The sequence below is a fragment of the Pseudophryne corroboree genome, chromosome 11 (assembly GCF_028390025.1).
Source record: "Pseudophryne corroboree isolate aPseCor3 chromosome 11, aPseCor3.hap2, whole genome shotgun sequence".
NCBI classification, from domain to species: Eukaryota; Metazoa; Chordata; class Amphibia; order Anura; family Myobatrachidae; genus Pseudophryne; species Pseudophryne corroboree.
In genome coordinates this window covers 301,929,218-301,948,137 of record NC_086454.1, presented here as the reverse complement: position 1 = coordinate 301,948,137, position 18,920 = coordinate 301,929,218, and the positions used below count along the sequence as shown (strand labels likewise).

The window sequence follows — 18,920 nt, the reverse complement described above, 5'->3', positions numbered from 1 at the left end:
AGGCACTTATAGCACTCAGCCGTGCCGTGCACCTCCTCCCCAGCAGTAGAACACAGGATGTCAGTGCAGGAGCCGGAGGGTACAGGCTGGGGCCGCCGGAGGGAGCAAGGAGAACGGCAGCGGGTCACGTGACGGCGGCGCGGCCGTGGACCGCTCGCAGACGCTCCCAGGCAGAGACAGGAGCAAGGTAGGAGAGGCGCCCGCCACAGTCTCCACAACGACGGCAGAAGGGAAGCCGCGGACTTGGGTGTGAGCAGCGCTCAAGACTGGAGCCGGATGCAGATACTCAGCGGGCACCAGGATGGCGGCGTCCCACGTGTTCCAGCAGGCCCGGTGCCCCGGCACACTAGAAACACTCTGCTGGAGCGGATAGCGGGCAGACGGGTCCCAAAGCGGCACAGGGGCACCCCCACACTGTACTGCAGGTATTGGGGTGTACTGCAGGCCCAGGGGGGGACACAGGATGGTGAATCGGGATGAGGTAGCTGGAGAGAGACACAGCCTGTGTGCTACTCCATGTCCGCCGAAGCCACGCCCCTCAATAAAAATAATTTTAATAAGAAACCTACCAGCGCTTTTTCCTGTTGTACACCCTTTCCGATTTTTCACCGTGAACTTGCTCTGGTTATTTAGGTAGTATAATTTTTTTCACCTTAACCAAGAGATTGTGGTTCCGGCCTTCATCTTTTCTGGTTTATCTTCCGAAGAAAGATCTTTAAACGTGGTACTCCGTATTTATGTGGAAAGGACTGCCTCTATCAGGCTTTCACAAACGCGGCTGGCCTGCGAATAAGCAAACCTTGGCCAGATGGATTAGAATGGTGATTGCACAAGCTTATGCGCAGTCTGGGCTCCCAGCTCCTGCTGCTATCAAGGACCATTCTACTTGGTCGATTGGACCTTCTTGGACGGACTGCCGTGGCGCGTCTGCAAAACAATTGTGCAAGGCGGCTATGTGGTCTTCTGAACACGTTCATCAGGTTCTATGCCTTTGATACTTCTGCCTCCCAGGATGCTTTCTTTGGACGCCGGGTTCTTGTGCCCACTACAGTGCGTCCCCTCCCATGAGGAACTGCTTTAGGACATCCCCAATGTTATTCCCTGTGAAATGCCAGTGTACCCTGCTGCAGAAAAGGAGATTTATGGTAGACTTACCTTTGTTATATCTTTCTGCGAGGTACACTGGATTCCACAGGACGCCCACCGTGACGCACTTAGCTTCTTTGGGTTTGTATGGCATTAGCCGCTAGTCCCTTCTCCTGTCGTGAGAATGTGGTTCTATGTGACTAACATCTACCGTCTCTTACCTGCTACTGTATTAGACTTGTTAACAAAACTGAGCTCCAAAGCCTGGAGGTGGGGCTATAGAGGAGGCGGTGCAGTGCATCCTGGGAACAGTCAAAGTTTTAGCCTGTTGGTGCCTCGGATCAAGATCCAACTCTACACCCTGATGTTATTCCCTGTGCAATCCAGTGTACCTTGCAGAAAGATTTAACAATGGTAAGTCTACCATAAATTTCCTTTGCACCCCATGGAGATGCTCATATTACCTTGTGATGTTGGCAGTACAGTTTATGGTTGATGGTGGCACATCGCTTAAAATTGAATTCCCCCCCTTTTAACTGGGGTTTCCAGGCCTGATCGCTACCATCTGGAACTTTTGTTTTGCTACGGACATGCAAGATAGTGACTACTGAACTTTGGTCTGTAGAGCACATTGCTCAAACTGCAGTACCGTACTACTATCGACTAATGGGCAAGCCTATTTGTAATGTGGTTCCATAATAGTTAATCGATATTAGCCTATGTATAAAATGTAAATCTATGTAAACCGTGAACTCTGATGTCCTATTCACACCATGCCGCTGTACATTATTACAGAGATTAGTCACCTTGGAGAGCTATGACCTGTAGAAAAGCATCCTGCTTGCTTTATCGAACCTTCATTAGAGCACAGATTAGCCTTATCGTTTTATTGGAGATGATACTCTATCCCATATACAATAACAGCTCTTCTCTTCCAGGTTGTTAAACTACTGTTGCGTTATGGAGGCAACCCTCATCAAAGTAATCGCAAGGGTGAAACGCCTTTAAAAGTTGCACACTCTCCAACAATGGTTAACCTTCTCCTTGGAAAGGGTACCTACACCTCTAGTGAGGAAAGTTCAACAGGTAAGCGCAATCAAAATCTGTGTGGTATTTATTAAAATCTCTAATTTATGAGCAGTGTAAATCTTCCTATCTTCTACTACTTTCTTTCTTAGAATGTCCTATAAGTTTGTGATATATAACCAAAGTAGAAGTAAACATTCTTGCCCAAAGTTTGTTTTAGTTGACCATCTTGCTTGTGTTTTCACATTCATTTCTGTTGAAGTGTAGCTCCCAAATAATGATTATCGTATACTTCAGAGTACAGTCTGATTTCTGTATGGAATTTGTGTGAATGGACAGGAACTAGACTACAGATGGATGCACACCGGCCGATATAGCGACCATTTAATTGAACTGCCAATATATTGTGAGTGTGCACCCCCGATGTCTGTGAACGACATTGTGCAGACATATTGCATCGGCCCTGCAGCACTGCTGATGGCCAATATATCGGCGCTTTGCGTACAGACGATGTGTAGGCTGCCCATACACTTGTTGCAGAGGCCATTGGTGACTGACATCACAATTGGGCGGGCACATGTAATTGGCCGATGATTGGTAAATGTGTACGCACTTATAGACTGTCAGGTTGACCTTATGTGTACCCAGCATATTTGCTGTTCATTGGCACATGCCTGAATCAACAGCTGGTTTCTCTCCTTAATTGTACTGATAGTTAATTTAATTTACATGAAATAGTAATGCCTATGTTTTATTTCTAACCTTCATTGTCCTAATGAAGCAAATGCTAGTACACGGACTGCTTTATGTATGTACTCTATGTACTTTTAGTATTCACATTGTAGTTGTCATGACCCCTAAGATGACGACTGACCAATAATCTGTCACAGAACAGCTTCTCTCAAATTTTTCATCTAAACGACATATTTCTGCTGCATATACAACGGTTTGTCAAAATGTTTAATTTGCTATGTGCTTACGGGTGTCCTTTTGTCTTGCAGAAAGCTCAGAAGAGGAGGATGCACCTTCATTTGCACCATCCAGCTCGGTTGATGGCAATAACACAGACTCTGAGTTTGAAAAGGGGTCCAAACATAAGGGTAAACATCATAACCCGCCAAAAAGCACGCCGGTGAAAGACGAGTACGAGTTCGACGAGGATGACGAAGAAGACCGCGTGCCTCCGGTTGACGACAAACATCTGCTGAAAAAAGAATTCCGGAAAGAGGCTAAAGCGAACAATAGTGTAATTGCTATTCCTAAAATTGAAGGAAAAACTTATTCTAAAAACACGACTGCACCAAAGAAAGCTGCTCGCCGTATCCTTTCCGATACGTCAGACGAGGAGGACCATTCCATCTCTGTAGGAACTGAAAAACTCTGTTTGACCGCTCACACCGTTTTACCGAGCAATAAAACCAGGGAGCAGCCTATAGCCAAGCATAAAGAAAAAAGTAAAGTAAAAAAGAAACGGAAGAAAGATACAAAAAATAAGGAAGTAAAATTTGGAAAGAAAAATGTTTTCTGCTCCTCTGAAACGGAAAGCGAAAATTTGGAGAGCGATGTAGAAAATATGCTTTCCTTGGACAGCTCAAACTGTATAAAAGACTCTGCCTTAACTTTGAAGGAAACTTCTTTGTTTAGTAGTTTATCAGCATCTTCTCAAGGGAGTTTAGCATCACAGAAGCACAATGCGAATATCCACGACCAGCACTCGAAGCACTGGAGAACAGACAATTGGAAAACTGTATCTTCTCCAACCTGGTCAGATGTTAGCTCGTTATCAGACTCCACACGGACACGGTTAACTAGTGATTATGATTACGCATCTGAGGATTCCAGTTTGGAGTCTTTGAAACCGGTTAAAAAGAAACACGAGCACAAAAAGAAAAGTAGTACACATAATAACATTTATGAAAAAAACTCTTTCCATGTACACGTTGAAGGGGCAATACCCAAATTAGACAAAGAAGGTAAAGTAGTGAAAAAACATAAAACTAAACACAAACACAAAAGTAAAGAAAAAGGACAAACCCAAACCAGCCAAGATGTTAAGATTCTTAAAAGTTTTTCCTTTGAGTATGACGACTCTAAACAGAAATCGGATAAGTCATTAAATCTGGAGGATGTTCCAGAAAAGTTAAAAGTAGTCAAACATGATCATGAACATCTCAGGAAAGAAGATAAACTCCCCAAGATTAAAACAGAGGAGAAGGATTGGTCATTCAGAGATGAGGGAGGTAAAGTTGCCAAAGAGGAGAAGTCATCAAAGAAAGCAAAAGAGGGTAAGGACTGTAATAAAAATTTCAAAGAGGACAGAGACCGGTCCAGCAAAACAGAGCGAGAAAAATCTGTCAAAGAGAAATCCCCCAAAGATGAAAAACCCAAAACCCACAAAGAAGAAAAAAAGAAGAGTAAAGACAAATCCTCCAAATCTGAAAAGAAAAGTGAACTGAAAGAAGAAAAAAATTCCAAGAATGATAAAGATAAAAATTTTAAAGAAGAAAAGGAGAAAATCAAGAAGGAAAAGTCTCATAAAGAGGAGGCGCCTATTGAAGAGTTCAATAACAAAAATACATTTTTAGAAAATGAGGAAGCAAAATATAGTACTTCAGATGACCAAGGGTTATGGATTTCAGAAATGTCCTCAGATTCATCTTTTGATTTTAAAGCCGAGGATAGCTGGGACTCCTCATTCACAGACTTTAGGGAGAGCAAAAACGATGCAATCACAAAGCTCATAGTGGAAACTGTCAAAGAAGAAGTCAAAGAAAAAGAATTCAAAAGCAAAGACAGAAGAGAATATGGAGACAAGCAACCAGAGAAGGAGACTATCATAAAAAGGAAGGAGAGAGACAGTGTAGACAAAGTTTCTGACAAAAAGAAAGACCAGCCAGACATGCACAAAGGTACCCAATTGTATACAGCGGAGCGGGAAAAGAAACGGAGGGACTCTATAGATCTCACTAAAAGTCGAAAGGAAAAAGATGGCGACTCTGTAAGAAGGGATTCTACCGTAACAAAGGAGCGCAGAGATTCTAAAATAAAACAAGAACAGTATAAAGAAGATTTGAATGATATCAGCTCAGAGGCTTTTTGTAAAGACAAGCCAGAACCAGAAACTGTTCCAAAAAATTCTGAGGCACGAGAAAGGCACCATTCGGGCAAAGAGAAGGAAAAGAGAGAGACTTCGGAGAAAAAGGAGAAGACCAAATCTGAAAAACACAGGGAAAAGTCAAAGGACTCTGAGAGAGAGAAGGCAGAAAAATCTACAGAGAGAAGTCAGAAAGAAAAGGAAACCGACAGGGGGTCCAGAGAGAAGAAAGATGCAAAGGAAAAATACAAAGATTTGCACAAAGATAGAAAATCTTCCTTGGATCAGAAAAGTGAGAAAAAAGATAAGAATTGCTCTCAAGAAAAAGATTTTGGTGACAAGGATGAGAAAAAGACCAGAGGAAAAAATTGGTATAGCATTGCTGACATATTTACAGATGAAAGTGAAGAGGAAGAAGAACGCTATGTGCCTGGGTTCAAAGTCAATGAGGCATACAGCAATGATTTACACAGTTATCATGAGCGGGACACTATCGTCCAAGACAAAGAGCCTTCCCAGTCCGAAAAACATAGAAAGTATTCCAATGACAAGCAGCATTCAGGGGAAAAGCAGAAGGAACGTAAAAAGGATAAAATACAGGGAGACTCTGGGAAGGAGAAAAAGGAGAAGAGCTCTGAAAAACACAAAGACAAAAAAGATAAAGATTCTCTTGACAAATACCGTAAGGACAGAGTATCAGTGGATTCTAATCAAGACAAGAAATCCAAACTAAAGGGGCAAGTTGAAAAAACGGACAAGAAACATTGTAGTGAAGAGAGAGCCAAAAACAAACACAAAGATAAAGATCACTTTAAAGATCGAAAGTTCTCAAAAGGTGAAGCAGAAAAGAGTCTGCTGGAAAAATTGGAAGAAGAAGCTCTCAACGACTACAAGGATGACTCCAATGACAAAATTAGCGAAATTTCTTCAGACAGTTTTACAGAGCGAGGCCAAGATGCAGGTCTTGGGAATATGTTTGAACCTGGTGTTCTTGCAAACATGGAATCTGTGGATGAAAAATTTAAAGATCTAGTGCCTGTGCCTTGTTTAGCAGAAAAGCTGAAAGATAAAGAAAGAAATAGACACTCTTCCTCATCGTCAAAGAAAAGCCATGAAAAGGATAAGGTCCGAAGGGAGAAGTCCGATAAAAAAGGCGAAAAACTGGATGACCTAAAGGACTCCTACACCAGGAGAGAGTCTATACAGTATGATAAAGAAGCTCCAGCAACAGATGGGGAGGTGTATACTGGATTCATCATTAAGACAGAACCCGAAGAGGAATTGGACAAAAGTGCAGACTACATGTTTACGATCGACAAAGAGAAGCACGACTGTGAAAGAGAAATTTTAAAGAAGTCTGAAAAGGAAAAAGTCTATATTGTCTCCTCTTCCACAGTCAAAGAAAAGAAAAAGAAAGATAAACATCGTGACAAAAGCAAAGAGGACAAGCACAGAGACAAACATCTGGAAGCATTCTTTAAGCTTCACAGAGAAGAGCAGAAACTGGGTAAAGAGAAGGAGTGTCCTCCGATAACTTCAAAAGAGAAGTCTAAAGAAGAGCTGGTGAAATTTGGTGAAAACAAACTGAAAGACCGCATAAAGGAGAACCCAGATAAAGAGAAAACGGAGACTGTGAAAATTAGTAATGGAAATGAAAAAATAAGCTTTAAAGAAACCAACAAGAAAGATACAAGACCAAAGGAGAAACTTTTGGGTGATGGAGATCTCATGATGACTAGCTTTGAAAGGATGCTTAGCCAAAAAGATCTGGAAATAGAAGAGAGGCACAAAAAGCACAAAGAAAGAATGAAGCAAATAGAGAAAATGAGACACAGATCTGGGGATCCAAAGTTAAAAGAGAAAATAAAATCTGAAGAATTGCGCAAGCGAAGTTTAGACTTGACTACCAAGAAACCTCTTGTTACAGATCCCCTTCAAAAAGAAAAGAAGGCAAAGGAGCAGACCTCCTTGAATATAACGTTGCCTGAAAATAAAGCCCAGTCAGTCATTGGGAATGATTCTAAAGATTGGCTTAATGGTCCACAAATTAAGGAAGTGCTTACTGCTTCACCAAGGCCAGATCAAAGCAGGCCAACAGGCGTTCCCACTCCTACTTCTGTGATTTCTTGTCCCAGCTATGAAGAGGTCATGCAGACCCCAAGAACACCGTCATGTAGTACTGAAGATTACCCAGAGCTAATGTTTGAATGTTCGGATACCCAACATTCTTTGCCCGTGTCTGCAATGTCAATGAATGCCTGCTCACCGACCTTCTTTGACCGTTATTCAAATACATCTGGTGGGATTCCTGAAAATACAAGTCAAACTCCAACTAAACTATCTTCCTCCATCAGTCGTAGCCGTTCAGTCTCTATTGATATAAGAAGAGTTCCTGAAGAGGAGTTTTCAGCTTCAGAGATGAAGTTTTTCAGACAACAAAGTGTTCCAGCATCTTCTAGTTTCAGTTCACCAATGCAGATGATGATTGAGGATAAGATGCAACCTCTCTTACCTGCAGAGAAATTCTCTTGTTTATCTCCAGGCTATTATTCACCAGATTACAGACCAGCATCTCCAAGGGTTGAAGATGTTACTTGTACACCTGTGGACATTGCAAGTATTGCTCCTTCTCCTGACCGTGTACACTCAGGTTTACAAGCAAAATCCTCACCATCAGAGAGAGATGACTTGCTGGAGCCTTCTACAGAAAGTGCAGTTCCACCTGAACTTGGCTTGCCCTGTGATTCTGCAGAAGCACAACAAGCTACAGAATCCATTCTGCCCCAAGAACAAAGCTTCTCCCCACCAGAGCCAAATTTTATGCAACAAGAGTCTGCCTTCTTAGAGTCTGAAAATAACTTTCTTCCAAATGACAATAACTTTCCTGCTGAACCTGACTTCATACCACAAGAATCAAGTTATCTGCACCAGGAACCTGCTTATATTCCTCAGCAGACAGGCTTTCTGCCCCAGGAGTCTGAATTTTTGCCCTCAGAGCCACCCTTTATGCCACCAGAACAAAATTATGTTCTCAACACAGGATCTAGTTTTCCATCCTCAGAGGCTACTTACTTGTCTCATGAATCCGGTTTTCATGCATCACTTACAGAATCCACTTTTCTACCTCCTGAACCTGCCTTTTTACCACCACCTACAGAGTCTGGTTTTCTTCCACTGGTTGAAGAAAATACTTTTGGTTCCACAATCTCTGAGCAGAACCTAGGATGGGTTAGTCCAGCTGCTAGGAATGTAGACTCTGTTATGCCACCCAGTCTCTTGGGTAACAATCCAGAGCAAGCTGCAAGCTGGTCCATCGAACCTGATCTCTTAAAGTCTCCTCAAATATTCCCGGAGTCACCCAAGCACTTTTGTCCATCCGATAAAGCTATTGCTGCTGCAGTTCCTTTCATTTCATCTGATTCACCTTACCCAGTTTCCCCCATTTCATATCCCATGTCTGAACCAGCTCCTGAAGAATTAAAGGCAGATGAAGAGGAATCAGAAGACGTTATGCCCCATTCAGATGACCATGCTCCATACATGTCACCTACTCCCCTTGCCAATTTCTTCAGTGACTGTAAGACCCTTCCAGAGGAACCACAATCTCTGTCAGACACCCAGATTAATTTAGAACCTCTTGCAGACACTTTAGCATCTGTCAAAGAAACTGCTGTAGAACCTGATGACCTACCCCCACCTAATCAGGAAGATCCAGAGCCATGGACTGACCCATTTTCTTCAGTGGTGGATGACTTGGACCTTGGGCCTTTTTCTCTACCAGACCTCCCACTTCCAGTCAAGGAGGAGAACGATTCTGAAGCTATTGAACAGTCAAACATAATTGCAGAAGTTCCTGGGGTTATTTCGGATGTCCCTAATGTCGATGACACTACTGAAATGGATCTTCCAGAGCCTGCGATTCCTAAAGAAACATGTGCAATGGAGGTGCAGGAGCAGTTGCCTGAAATTCAGGAGCAAAAACATCAGGAAGAAGAATCTACAGTGGATATTGCAGTGCTGTCTCTTAGTTCCAAACAAGTGTTTGAAACTGCAAACTTTCCTATCCCCTTTGTACAGCTGACTGCTCTTGAACAAATGGAAACTAAAGTTCAGACAGACCTGAGTTCTACAAAGACCAATGCTCAGGTGTTGCCAAAGAACCTAGAGCCTATTGATGTGAAGGTTGCTAATAGTTCACCAGTGGAAAATGTAAATTGTGAACCAGTTGCACAAGTGGAGCCCCCTCAAATCAACCCCTCTGTAGAAGTTCCAGAGCAGACGCCAAAAGTTACAATCGATGTCCCAAAGCAACCCAAAGTAGAAGAGATACCTCAACGTATGACCCGCAACAGGGCTCAGATGCTTGCCAACCAGAATAAGCAGAATTCCTCCCCAGCGGAGAGAGAGCAGCCTACCGTAACTGCACCGACGACCCGAGGAAAGAGTAAAGTTGCAGAGGAGGAAGAGTCTCAAACGCAGCACCCGCGTAAGAGAAAGCTGCAGAAACCAAACCAGCTTCAGCAGCAGATAATCAGCAACACCAGTCAGCAAACTCGGGAGATGATTCAACAGACTCTGGCAGCCATAGTTGATGCTATAAAATTAGATGACATTGAGCCATATCATAGTGACCGGTCAAACCCATACTTTGAGTATTTGCAGATTAGAAAAAAGATAGAAGAGAAAAGGAAAATCTTGTGCTACATCACCCCTCAAGCACCGCAGTGTTATGCAGAGTATGTGACCTATACTGGCTCCTATTTATTGGACGGCAAACCACTCAGCAAGCTCCACATTCCAGTGGTGAGTAGTCACTTAAAAACATCAAATTTGGGGTTCTTGCGGTGTTTCCACTTGATGCTATAGCTTTGGAAACGAAGAGATGAAGTGTTGGTGGGATGCAAACTGACCAGACACCAAACATTTCTTGTTTGCAGTGACTACATTTTGAGTTTCAGTGTGTAGTTACTAGTTACATTTTAGAAAGCGAAATTAATTTTAAGATTAAATTGAGACTTCCCACAAATATCTAATATTCTGACCGAAAGCGTCAAGGTGTTAAAACTTTTGCTGGTAATTGAAGAAACTGATCACCATAGTTGGTGTTCAGTCATTGTGTGTCACTGACTATGGTAATCTGCAGTGGGGTGTTGAGGTGTAAAATATTTGTCTAAATACCATTGGCCCATATATGTTGTCACAGTATATTTTCATAGCATTTATATGAACAGAATGGTAAATTTTGCCAACATATGATGTAGTTGTCCACCTCTGGTGGGTTCTGTGTAGGTGAGATCACAGACTGCCTATTGTGCTGAAATAACATTAATTGTATTATGCCTGCAGATTGCACCACCTCCGTCATTGTCTGAGCCACTCAAAGAATTATTCCGGCAACAGGAAGCAGTTAGGGGAAAGCTTCGCCTGCAACACAGCATTGAAAGAGTGAGTGTCCCTGGTCTTAACACACTGGAATGAAATCTAGTGTTTCCCCTGATCACCTTTTGAAAGATTTTTATTTTTTGCAATTAGTCATCCATGTATTAAGGATAGCTCCTTTTTCTTAACAGGAGAAACTCATAGTGTCTTGTGAACAGGAGAATCTCAGAGTTCATTGTAGAGCGGCCAGGACAATTGCCAATCAGGCTGTGCCTTTCAGCGCCTGCACCATGCTGCTGGACTCCGAGGTCTATAACATGCCTCTGGAAAATCAGGTGCGTGGATCTCAATGTCTTGTATCTTGAGGTGTGTGGGAGAGTATGTACTCTGAGAAAGCTACTGCACCGGAATGTCTGCTACAAAGGTTCCTATCACATTGCTCTCTACCTGTAGGAGTAGAATCTATTAGCCACAGGTTATGAAGGTTCTTATCACATTGCTCTACCTGTAGGAGTAGATTCTGTTAGTCACTATGGGGCCGATTTAGTTGTGGCGTGCGCCTCCTGCTGACATTCTAAACGAATGAGCGTCTATCGGGGCTATTCAATTATTGCTCCAATCTGTTGTCCATTAGCATTTTATGTGACTGACAGCTCTAGGTTTAGCCGTACAAAGTGGCTCAACCCGTCTATAATACCTGTTTGTCGCCCAAAGCCAGACTTTAAAGACACCCAAACTAAAGACTTAACACACATTTTATATCTCTCGCACCTCCAGAGACTGCGAGAAAGTGTGCCGCTGCTAATGGGTGCCTGATCGGAGCAACAATTGAATAGCTCCGATAGACGCCCATTTGTTTAGACAGCCAGCAGAGGGCGCATGCAAGAATTGAATCTGCCCCATTGATGGTCCGTTTAATCACGGCTCATTAGATTAGTGCAGGTCCATCTCTGCCTCTATATCCTGTCTTCATCTGTTTGTAGCTCTGTCTTCTAAATCAACACCTCTGCCAGTGAGCCAAATTCTGTCTTCAGACTGACTGGGCGGTATTCAATTCTTTTCACCCCCTTCCACACCCATTCTGTTTCTGCTGATGGGTGTGGTATAATTTCAGCTAGCTACCAGCAGGATAGCAAGGGCGTCCAAACCTTTACACAGCTAAACCTAATTACTATGGGGATCGCTTTAGAAAAAAAGATTGGGAGTGATATATCATTTGACTACCGCCCATTATTGTTGTATCCAAATCGGGCCAGTGTGGGGGCTGTATGTGGTATTACGACAGCCTTGATTGCTGCAGTAGGAAAGATGTGGGTTTTTTTATGTGAATATGGTCTACAGCATTTAACCTGTTACATGTCTTTCCTGCTGCGTTGTACCATCAGTAGTTTGCTTCTTTTTTTTTTTTTCTTTTTCTTTTTCTTTTTTTTAATAATGAAAGCTTATAGGAATTAAACCGTTTTCTCCCACATTTAATGTCTAAAGCAAATTAACAGGAACTTCTAAAATGTACAATGTGATTTGTAACCAATAGAGACTTATTGGCTTGCTTAGTCAGCACGCCCAAGCTCCTGGTGCTGTCACACTGTACACCTGTGGTGATTGGTCTCCAGAAGGAGCAGGCATTTTATATCTGCTGGTCTAGAAACATGATGCAATACCCTGCGTGCACAATCCTAGTGGCTTGGTTCAAAGTAACATGGCTAAAATGTTGCATAACTGGCTTGCTAGATAATCTGTTGGAAAATCAAGGGTACCTATATGTGGATATTTTTGTGTTTATCTTTAACATTTTTGCTTGTTGTGGAACAGTTTCCTGTGAAATATTTACTGAACATGGACAGATCCTAAAATCTTCCACGCATCGTGGCTAAATCTGTCTTAAGAAGTGGTTAGCGTGCCCCAAACAAGACTTTGCACACATTTCTTCTCGCACTTCTGGAGGCTGCAAGAAGAAATGTCTCCCCTGCGGCTAACGGGTATCTAAATGGAGCAACAATTGAAATGTTCTATTTTGCGCCCCTAGCGATAGCCGCAGGGGAAAACAATTGAATTGCCCCTAGGTGTCGTGATGACACACTGGGGAGGTTTTTGTTTGGTGCAGGCAGTTCAGCAGGAACTACACATCAGGACAGCATGAATAGAGTAGGAGGCAGAAGCAGCAGTTTCTTTGCTTGTGCTACAGTTGGGTAAGCTGTTCTAATCTTGAATGGAAGTTAAAGTTTACATGCAGATTACTAACCTATTATCCTTTGCCCAAAAGGGATACAGATAAATGGGAAGAGCTATCAAAGGTGGATGCCCCTATGTATAGGCTACCACTGTTCCAATTCCAAGTTCCACAGTTCTTAAATATAGTACAGGTGGGAAAATTGAAGCCATCTTTTAAGTTTATGTAGCAGCTGGTGCACCTAAGACCTTCAGAAAAATGGACATCATAACTCTTAAAAGGCTTGTGGTTGGGGGTCCCAGGTCTGTTTGGGCAATATTCAGTTACTTATTTATTACTCCCGATCTCCTGTCTAAAGTGACGGGAGATCAGGTGACATATTGAATTGTTTGGGTTTTTTCGCACTTGTCATGCCTAGAGAGGTTTAGTTTAGCTAAACTAATGGGTGTGACGCGAAAAAAGTGCCAGGTTCACTTTTTGCTCATTTCATCTTGCCAGCCCTGGTGGGTGCGATCCGAAATGCTGTTGTGGCAGCCAATTGCACCCAATAGAGCAACAATTGAATAGCTCTGTTGGACGCCACCTACTGGATACCAGCTCTCTAAACAATTGAATATCGCCCTTAGGGGGGAATTCAGTAGTTATGGACGTCTAATTTTTCCATCTAAACAGGACTTTTTAAGACTCCCAAACAGTTGTCATTATTCAGTTGTTTGGGCACACATGTCACACCCAAACAGACAGGGCTTTGCCGTGTAAAATGGCTAAACCCGTCTAAAGTCCTGCTTTGGGTATCAAGACTATTGTTTTTCCAGCTTTCTACCACTGTATTTCCTGTGGTAGAAAACTCTGCTGGCTGCTTACTGTAGTAGGCATGTGGTCCCTGCACTCAAGCATCCCTGAGAGTGGTCCCTGCACACTCAAGCATCCCTGAGAGTGGTCCCTGCACTCAAGCATCTCCTAGCAAATTGTGGAAATACGGGGTCAGCCAGGTATTAACAGGTTTGCATCACTAATGAATCACAATGTGGGATTCTGCTCCAGGTCCATGGACCCACTTTTGATCCTTGCTGAACCAATGGGACTGCTGTCTGATATGTCCGTTTTCTTTGAATGCTTCCATGAGTTCTCAGACTACAGAAAAGTGGTCTTTGATTCTGGTAATGGCACCATACAGACAAAGACATTCTCAAGATGTCTGAGGTACAACATTTTCCTCTAATGAAGGTTCTTAGCACATTTTACCCACATGGCTTAGTGTGATTGGCTTACATGGTGAAGCAATCATTCTTAATTCCTTCGCAACAGGCAGGTTGTTATAGTCTAGAAGAATTAGATTTCCTTCCCATCTCCATTAGATCCATCTATAAATGACTTCACATCTTGGTCAATGGAAGAGAGACGGGTGGAAAAAAAAAAACCTGTTACTGAATTATTGGATCTAAATGTTCTGCTCTGTGGTGTAAAGAACCTTTCCTGGCCATCCTACTTATCTACCCAAAGCAACCAGAGAGACGCAATACCTTCAGACTTTTTCAGAACAAGAGAAATTGCCCTTCCTGGGCTCTCATTAAGGACCTGGTCCATCCAGATGGATCCAGGATGTCATTATACTAGGGCACAGGTTCTCAAACTCGGCCCTCAGGACCCCACACGGTGCATGTTTTGCAGGTCTCCTCACAGAATCACAAGTGAAATAATTAGCTCCACCTGTGGACCTTTTAAAATGGGTCAGTGAGTAGTTAATACACCTGTGCACCTGCTGGGTTACCTGCAAAACATGCACTGTGTGGGGTCCTGAGGACCGAGTTTGAGAACCCCTGTACTAGGGGAATGGAAGTAAGGTGCCTTAAGTAATGCTCATTCTACAGCCGCCTATGTACACAGGGCTCAGGCTTAAGCAGACAATGTATGCAAAGCACCAGGGTGGTCATCTCCATCTCCGAGTACCTTTAGCATTCTAAGCCCGCCCCCAGACTCATGTGAAACTAGCCAATGGGAATAAAAGTACTGTACATGCCTTTGCACTTTTTTCCTCGCCAGGAGTACAGGCCTATATGCAGGGTGTGATGTGTTTTGAAGCCACCAGGCAGCTACATAATTTAACAATATTTCACAGGTTCAAATCCCCTCCCTTCCCTCCCCCCCTCCTTACCTCCAATTACTCTATATTTTATCCTTTTATCCAGTCGGTGTTGGGCGTTTCTAATCCAAAGGGCAGGGTTATGTCCCCAACTGGATGGATGGGAAAACTGGATTTCTATCGTTAAATCCTTTTCTCTGACGTCCTAGTGGATGCTGGGTACTCCGTAAGGACCATGGGAAATAGCGGGCTCCGCAGGAGACTGGGCACTCTAAAAGAAAGATTAGGTACTATCTGGTGTGCACTGGCTCCTCCCTCTATGCCCCTCCTCCAGACCTCAGTTAGAATCTGTGCCCGGCTCAAGCTGGTTGCACACTAGGTGCTCTCCTGAGCTTCTAGTAAAGAAAGTATTTGTTAGGTTTTTTATTTTCAGTGAGATCTGCTGGCAACAAACTCACTGCTACGAGGGACTTAGGGGAGAGAAGCGTACCTACCTGCTTGCAGCTAGCTTGGGCTTCTAGGCTACTGGACACCATTAGCTCCAGAGGGATTGAACACAGGCCCAGCCTCGGTCGTCCGGTCCCGGAGCCGCGCCGACGTCCCCCTTGCAGAGCCAGAAACGAGAAGAAAGTCCTGTAAATCGGTGGCTGCAGACTCCGGTCTTCATTAAGGTAGCGCACAGCACTGCAGCTGTGCGCCATTGCTCCCTATGCACACCACATACTCCGGTCACTGATGGGTGCAGGGCGCTGGGGTGGGGCGCCCTGGGCTGCAATTAGAGTACCTTAAATTGGCAAAAAGCACATAATATAGTCTAATAAACTATATATGTGCAAAAATCCCCTGCCATAATATTAATATAAGAGCGGGAGAAGTCCGCCGTGAAGGGGGCGGGGCTATCTCCCTCAGCACACTGGCGCCATTTTCTCTTCACAGTTCCGCTGGAAGACAGCTCCCCAGGCTCTCCCCTGCAGTTTCCAGGCTCAAAGGGTTAAAAAGAGAGGGGGGGGGGCACTAAATTTAGGCGCAAACTATACATGTAAAGCAGCTATAGGGAAAAATCACTTTCTGTAATAGTGTAAATCCCTAATTATATAGCGCTGTGGTGCGTGCTGGCATACTCTCTCTCTGTCTCCCCAAAGGACTTTGTGGGGTCCGGTCCTCAGTCAGAGCATTCCTTGTGTGTGTGCGGTGTGTCGGTACGGCTGTGTCGACATGTTTGATGAGGAAGTTTATGTGGAGGCGGAGCAGGTGCCGATAAATGTGATGTCACCCCCTGCGGGGTCGACACCAGAGTGGATGGATATGTGGAAGGTATTAACCGACAGTGTCAACTCCTTACATAAAAGGCTGGATGACGTAACAGCCGTGGGACAGCCGGCTTCTCAGCCCGTGCCTGCCCAGGCGTCTCAAAGACCATCAGGGGCTCACAAACGCCCGCTACCTCAGATGGCAGATACAGATGTCGACACGGAGTCTGACTCCAGTGTCGACGAGGATGAGACATATACACAATCCACAAGGGGCATCCGTTGCATGATTACAGCAATGAAAAATGTGTTGCACATTTCTGACATTAACCCAGGTACCACTAAAAAGGGTATTATGTTTGGGGAGAAAAAGCAGCCAGTGTTTTCTCTGACGTCCTAGTGGATGCTGGGAACTCCGTAAGGACCATGGGGAATAGCGGGCTCCGAAGGAGACTGGGCACTCTAAGAAAGAATTAGGACTATCTGGTGTGCACTGGCTCCTCCCTCTATGCCCCTCCTCCAGACCTCAGTTAGAATCTGTGCCCGGCTCGAGCTGGATGCACACTAGGGGCTCTCCTGAGCTTCTAGAAAAGAAAGTATATTTAGGTTTTTTTATTTTCAGTGAGATCTGCTGGCAACAGACTCACTGCTACGTGGGACTTAGGGGAGAGAAGCGAACCTACCTGCTTGCAGCTAGCTTGGGCTTCTAGGCTACTGGACACCATTAGCTCCAGAGGGATCGAACACAGGCCCAGCCTTGGTCGTCCGGTCCCGGAGCCGCGCCGCCTCCCCCTTGCAGAGCCAGAAGCAAGAAGAACGTCCAGGAAATCGGCGGCTGAAGACTCCGGTCTTCATTAAGGTAGCGCACAGCACTGCAGCTGTGCGCCATTGCTCCCCATGCACACCACACACTCCGGTCACTGATGGGTGCAGGGCGCTGGGGGGCGCCCTGGGCTGCAATTAGATTACCTTATATTGGCAAAAAACACACATAATATAGTCATTAAGACTATATATGTGTAAAATCCCCTGCCATTATATCCATAAAAAAGCGGGAGAAGTCCGCTGTGAAGGGGGCGGGGCTATCTCCCTCAGCACACTGGCGCCATTTCCTCTCACAGCTCCGCTGGAAGGACGCTCCCCAGGCTCTCCCCTGCAGTTTCCAGGCTCAATAGGGTAAAAAAGAGAGGGGGGCACTAAATTTAGGCACAAATACTGTGTATTATAGCTGCTATAGGGTAAATCACTTTGTGTAGTGTAACTCCCTGCATTATATAGCGCTGTGGTGTGTGCTGGCATACTCTCTCTGTCTCCCCAAAGGACTTTGTGGGGTCCTGTCCTCAGTCAGAGCATTCCCTGTGTGTGTGCGGTGTGTCGGTACGGCTGTGTCGACATGTTTGATGAGGAGGCTTATGTGGAGGCGGAGCAGGTGCCGATAAATGTGATGTCACCCCCTGCGGGGTCGACACCTGAGTGGATGGATATGTGGAAGGAATTACGCGACAGTGTCAACTCCTTACATAAAAGGTTTGATGACATAGCAGATGGGGGACAGCCGGCTTCTCAGCCCGTGCCTGCCCTTTCGTCTCAAAAGCAATCAGGGGCTCAAAAACGCCCGCTACCTCAGATGGCAGACACAGATGTCGACACGGATACTGACTCCAGTGTCGACGACTATGAGACTAGTGTACATTCCAATAGGGCCATCCGTTACATGATTACGGCAATGAAAAATGTGTTGCACATTTCTGACATTAACCCTGGTACCACAAAAAAGGGTATTATGTTTGGGGAGAAAAAGCAACCTGTGGTTTTTCCCCCATCTGATGAATTGAATGAAGTGTGTGATGAAGCGTGGGCTTCCCCCGATAAGAAACTGGTAATTTCTAAAAAGTTACTAAGGGCGTACCCTTTCCCGCCAGAGGACAGGATACGTTGGGAGACATCCCCTAGGGTGGATAAAGCGCTCACACGCTTGTCAAAGAAGGTGGCACTACCGTCTCAGGATACGGCCGCCCTAAAGGAGCCTGCGGATAGAAAGCAGGAGGCTATCCTGAAGTCTGTGTATACACACTCAGGTATTATACTGAGACCGGCTATTGCTTCAGCATGGATGTGCAGTGCTGCAGCTGCGGGGTCAGATTCCCTGTCTGATAACATTGATACCCTTGACAGGGACACTATATTGCTAACTGTAGAGCATATTAAAGACGTAGTCTTATACATGAGAGATGCACAGAGGGATATTTGCCAGCTGGCATCTAGAATAAATGCAATGTCCATTTCTGCCAGGAGAGTATTATGGACTCGGCAGTGGACAGGTGATGCGGATTCTAAAAGGCACATGGAGGTTTTGCCTTACAAGGGTGAGGAATTGTTTGGGGATGGTCTCTCGGACCTCGTTTCCACAGCGACGGCTGGGAAGTCGACATTTTTACCCCATGTTCCCTCACAGCCAAAGAAAGCACCGTATTATCAGGTACAGTCCTTTCGGCCTCAGAAAGGCAAGCGGGTTAAAGGCGCGTCCTTTCTGCCCAGAGGCAGAGGTTGACGGAAAAAGCTGCACCATACAGCCAGTTCCCAGGAACAAAAGTCCTCTCCCGCTTCCTCTAAGTCCACCGCATGACGCTGGGGCTCCACAGGTGGAGCCAGGTGCGGTGGGGGCCCGTCTCCGGAACTTCAGCGACCAGTGGGTTCGCTCACGGGTGGATCCCTGGATTCTACAAGTGGTATCTCAGGGGTACAAGCTGGAATTCGAGACGTCTCCCCCTCGCCGTTTCCTCAAATCAGCCTTGCCAACTACTCCCCCAGACAGGGAGGCGGTGCTGGAGG

At 44.8% G+C, this 18,920-nt stretch overlaps 1 protein-coding gene across 3 annotated transcripts in view; it reads left to right on the top strand.

Annotated features, from left to right (window-relative positions):
• The window catches only part of ANKRD11 (ankyrin repeat domain containing 11), a 446,248-nt gene that overhangs the window by 413,173 nt on the left and 14,155 nt on the right, over nucleotides 1–18,920 (top strand). For all 3 annotated transcript variants that reach the window (XM_063945538.1, XM_063945536.1, XM_063945537.1), the window contains 4 exons: nucleotides 2,025–2,172; nucleotides 3,114–10,009; nucleotides 10,553–10,651; nucleotides 10,777–10,920. In XM_063945538.1, coding sequence (XP_063801608.1) covers nucleotides 2,025–2,172; nucleotides 3,114–10,009; nucleotides 10,553–10,651; nucleotides 10,777–10,920 — 7,287 coding nt within the window. The remainder of the gene's footprint in view (nucleotides 1–2,024; nucleotides 2,173–3,113; nucleotides 10,010–10,552; nucleotides 10,652–10,776; nucleotides 10,921–18,920) is intronic.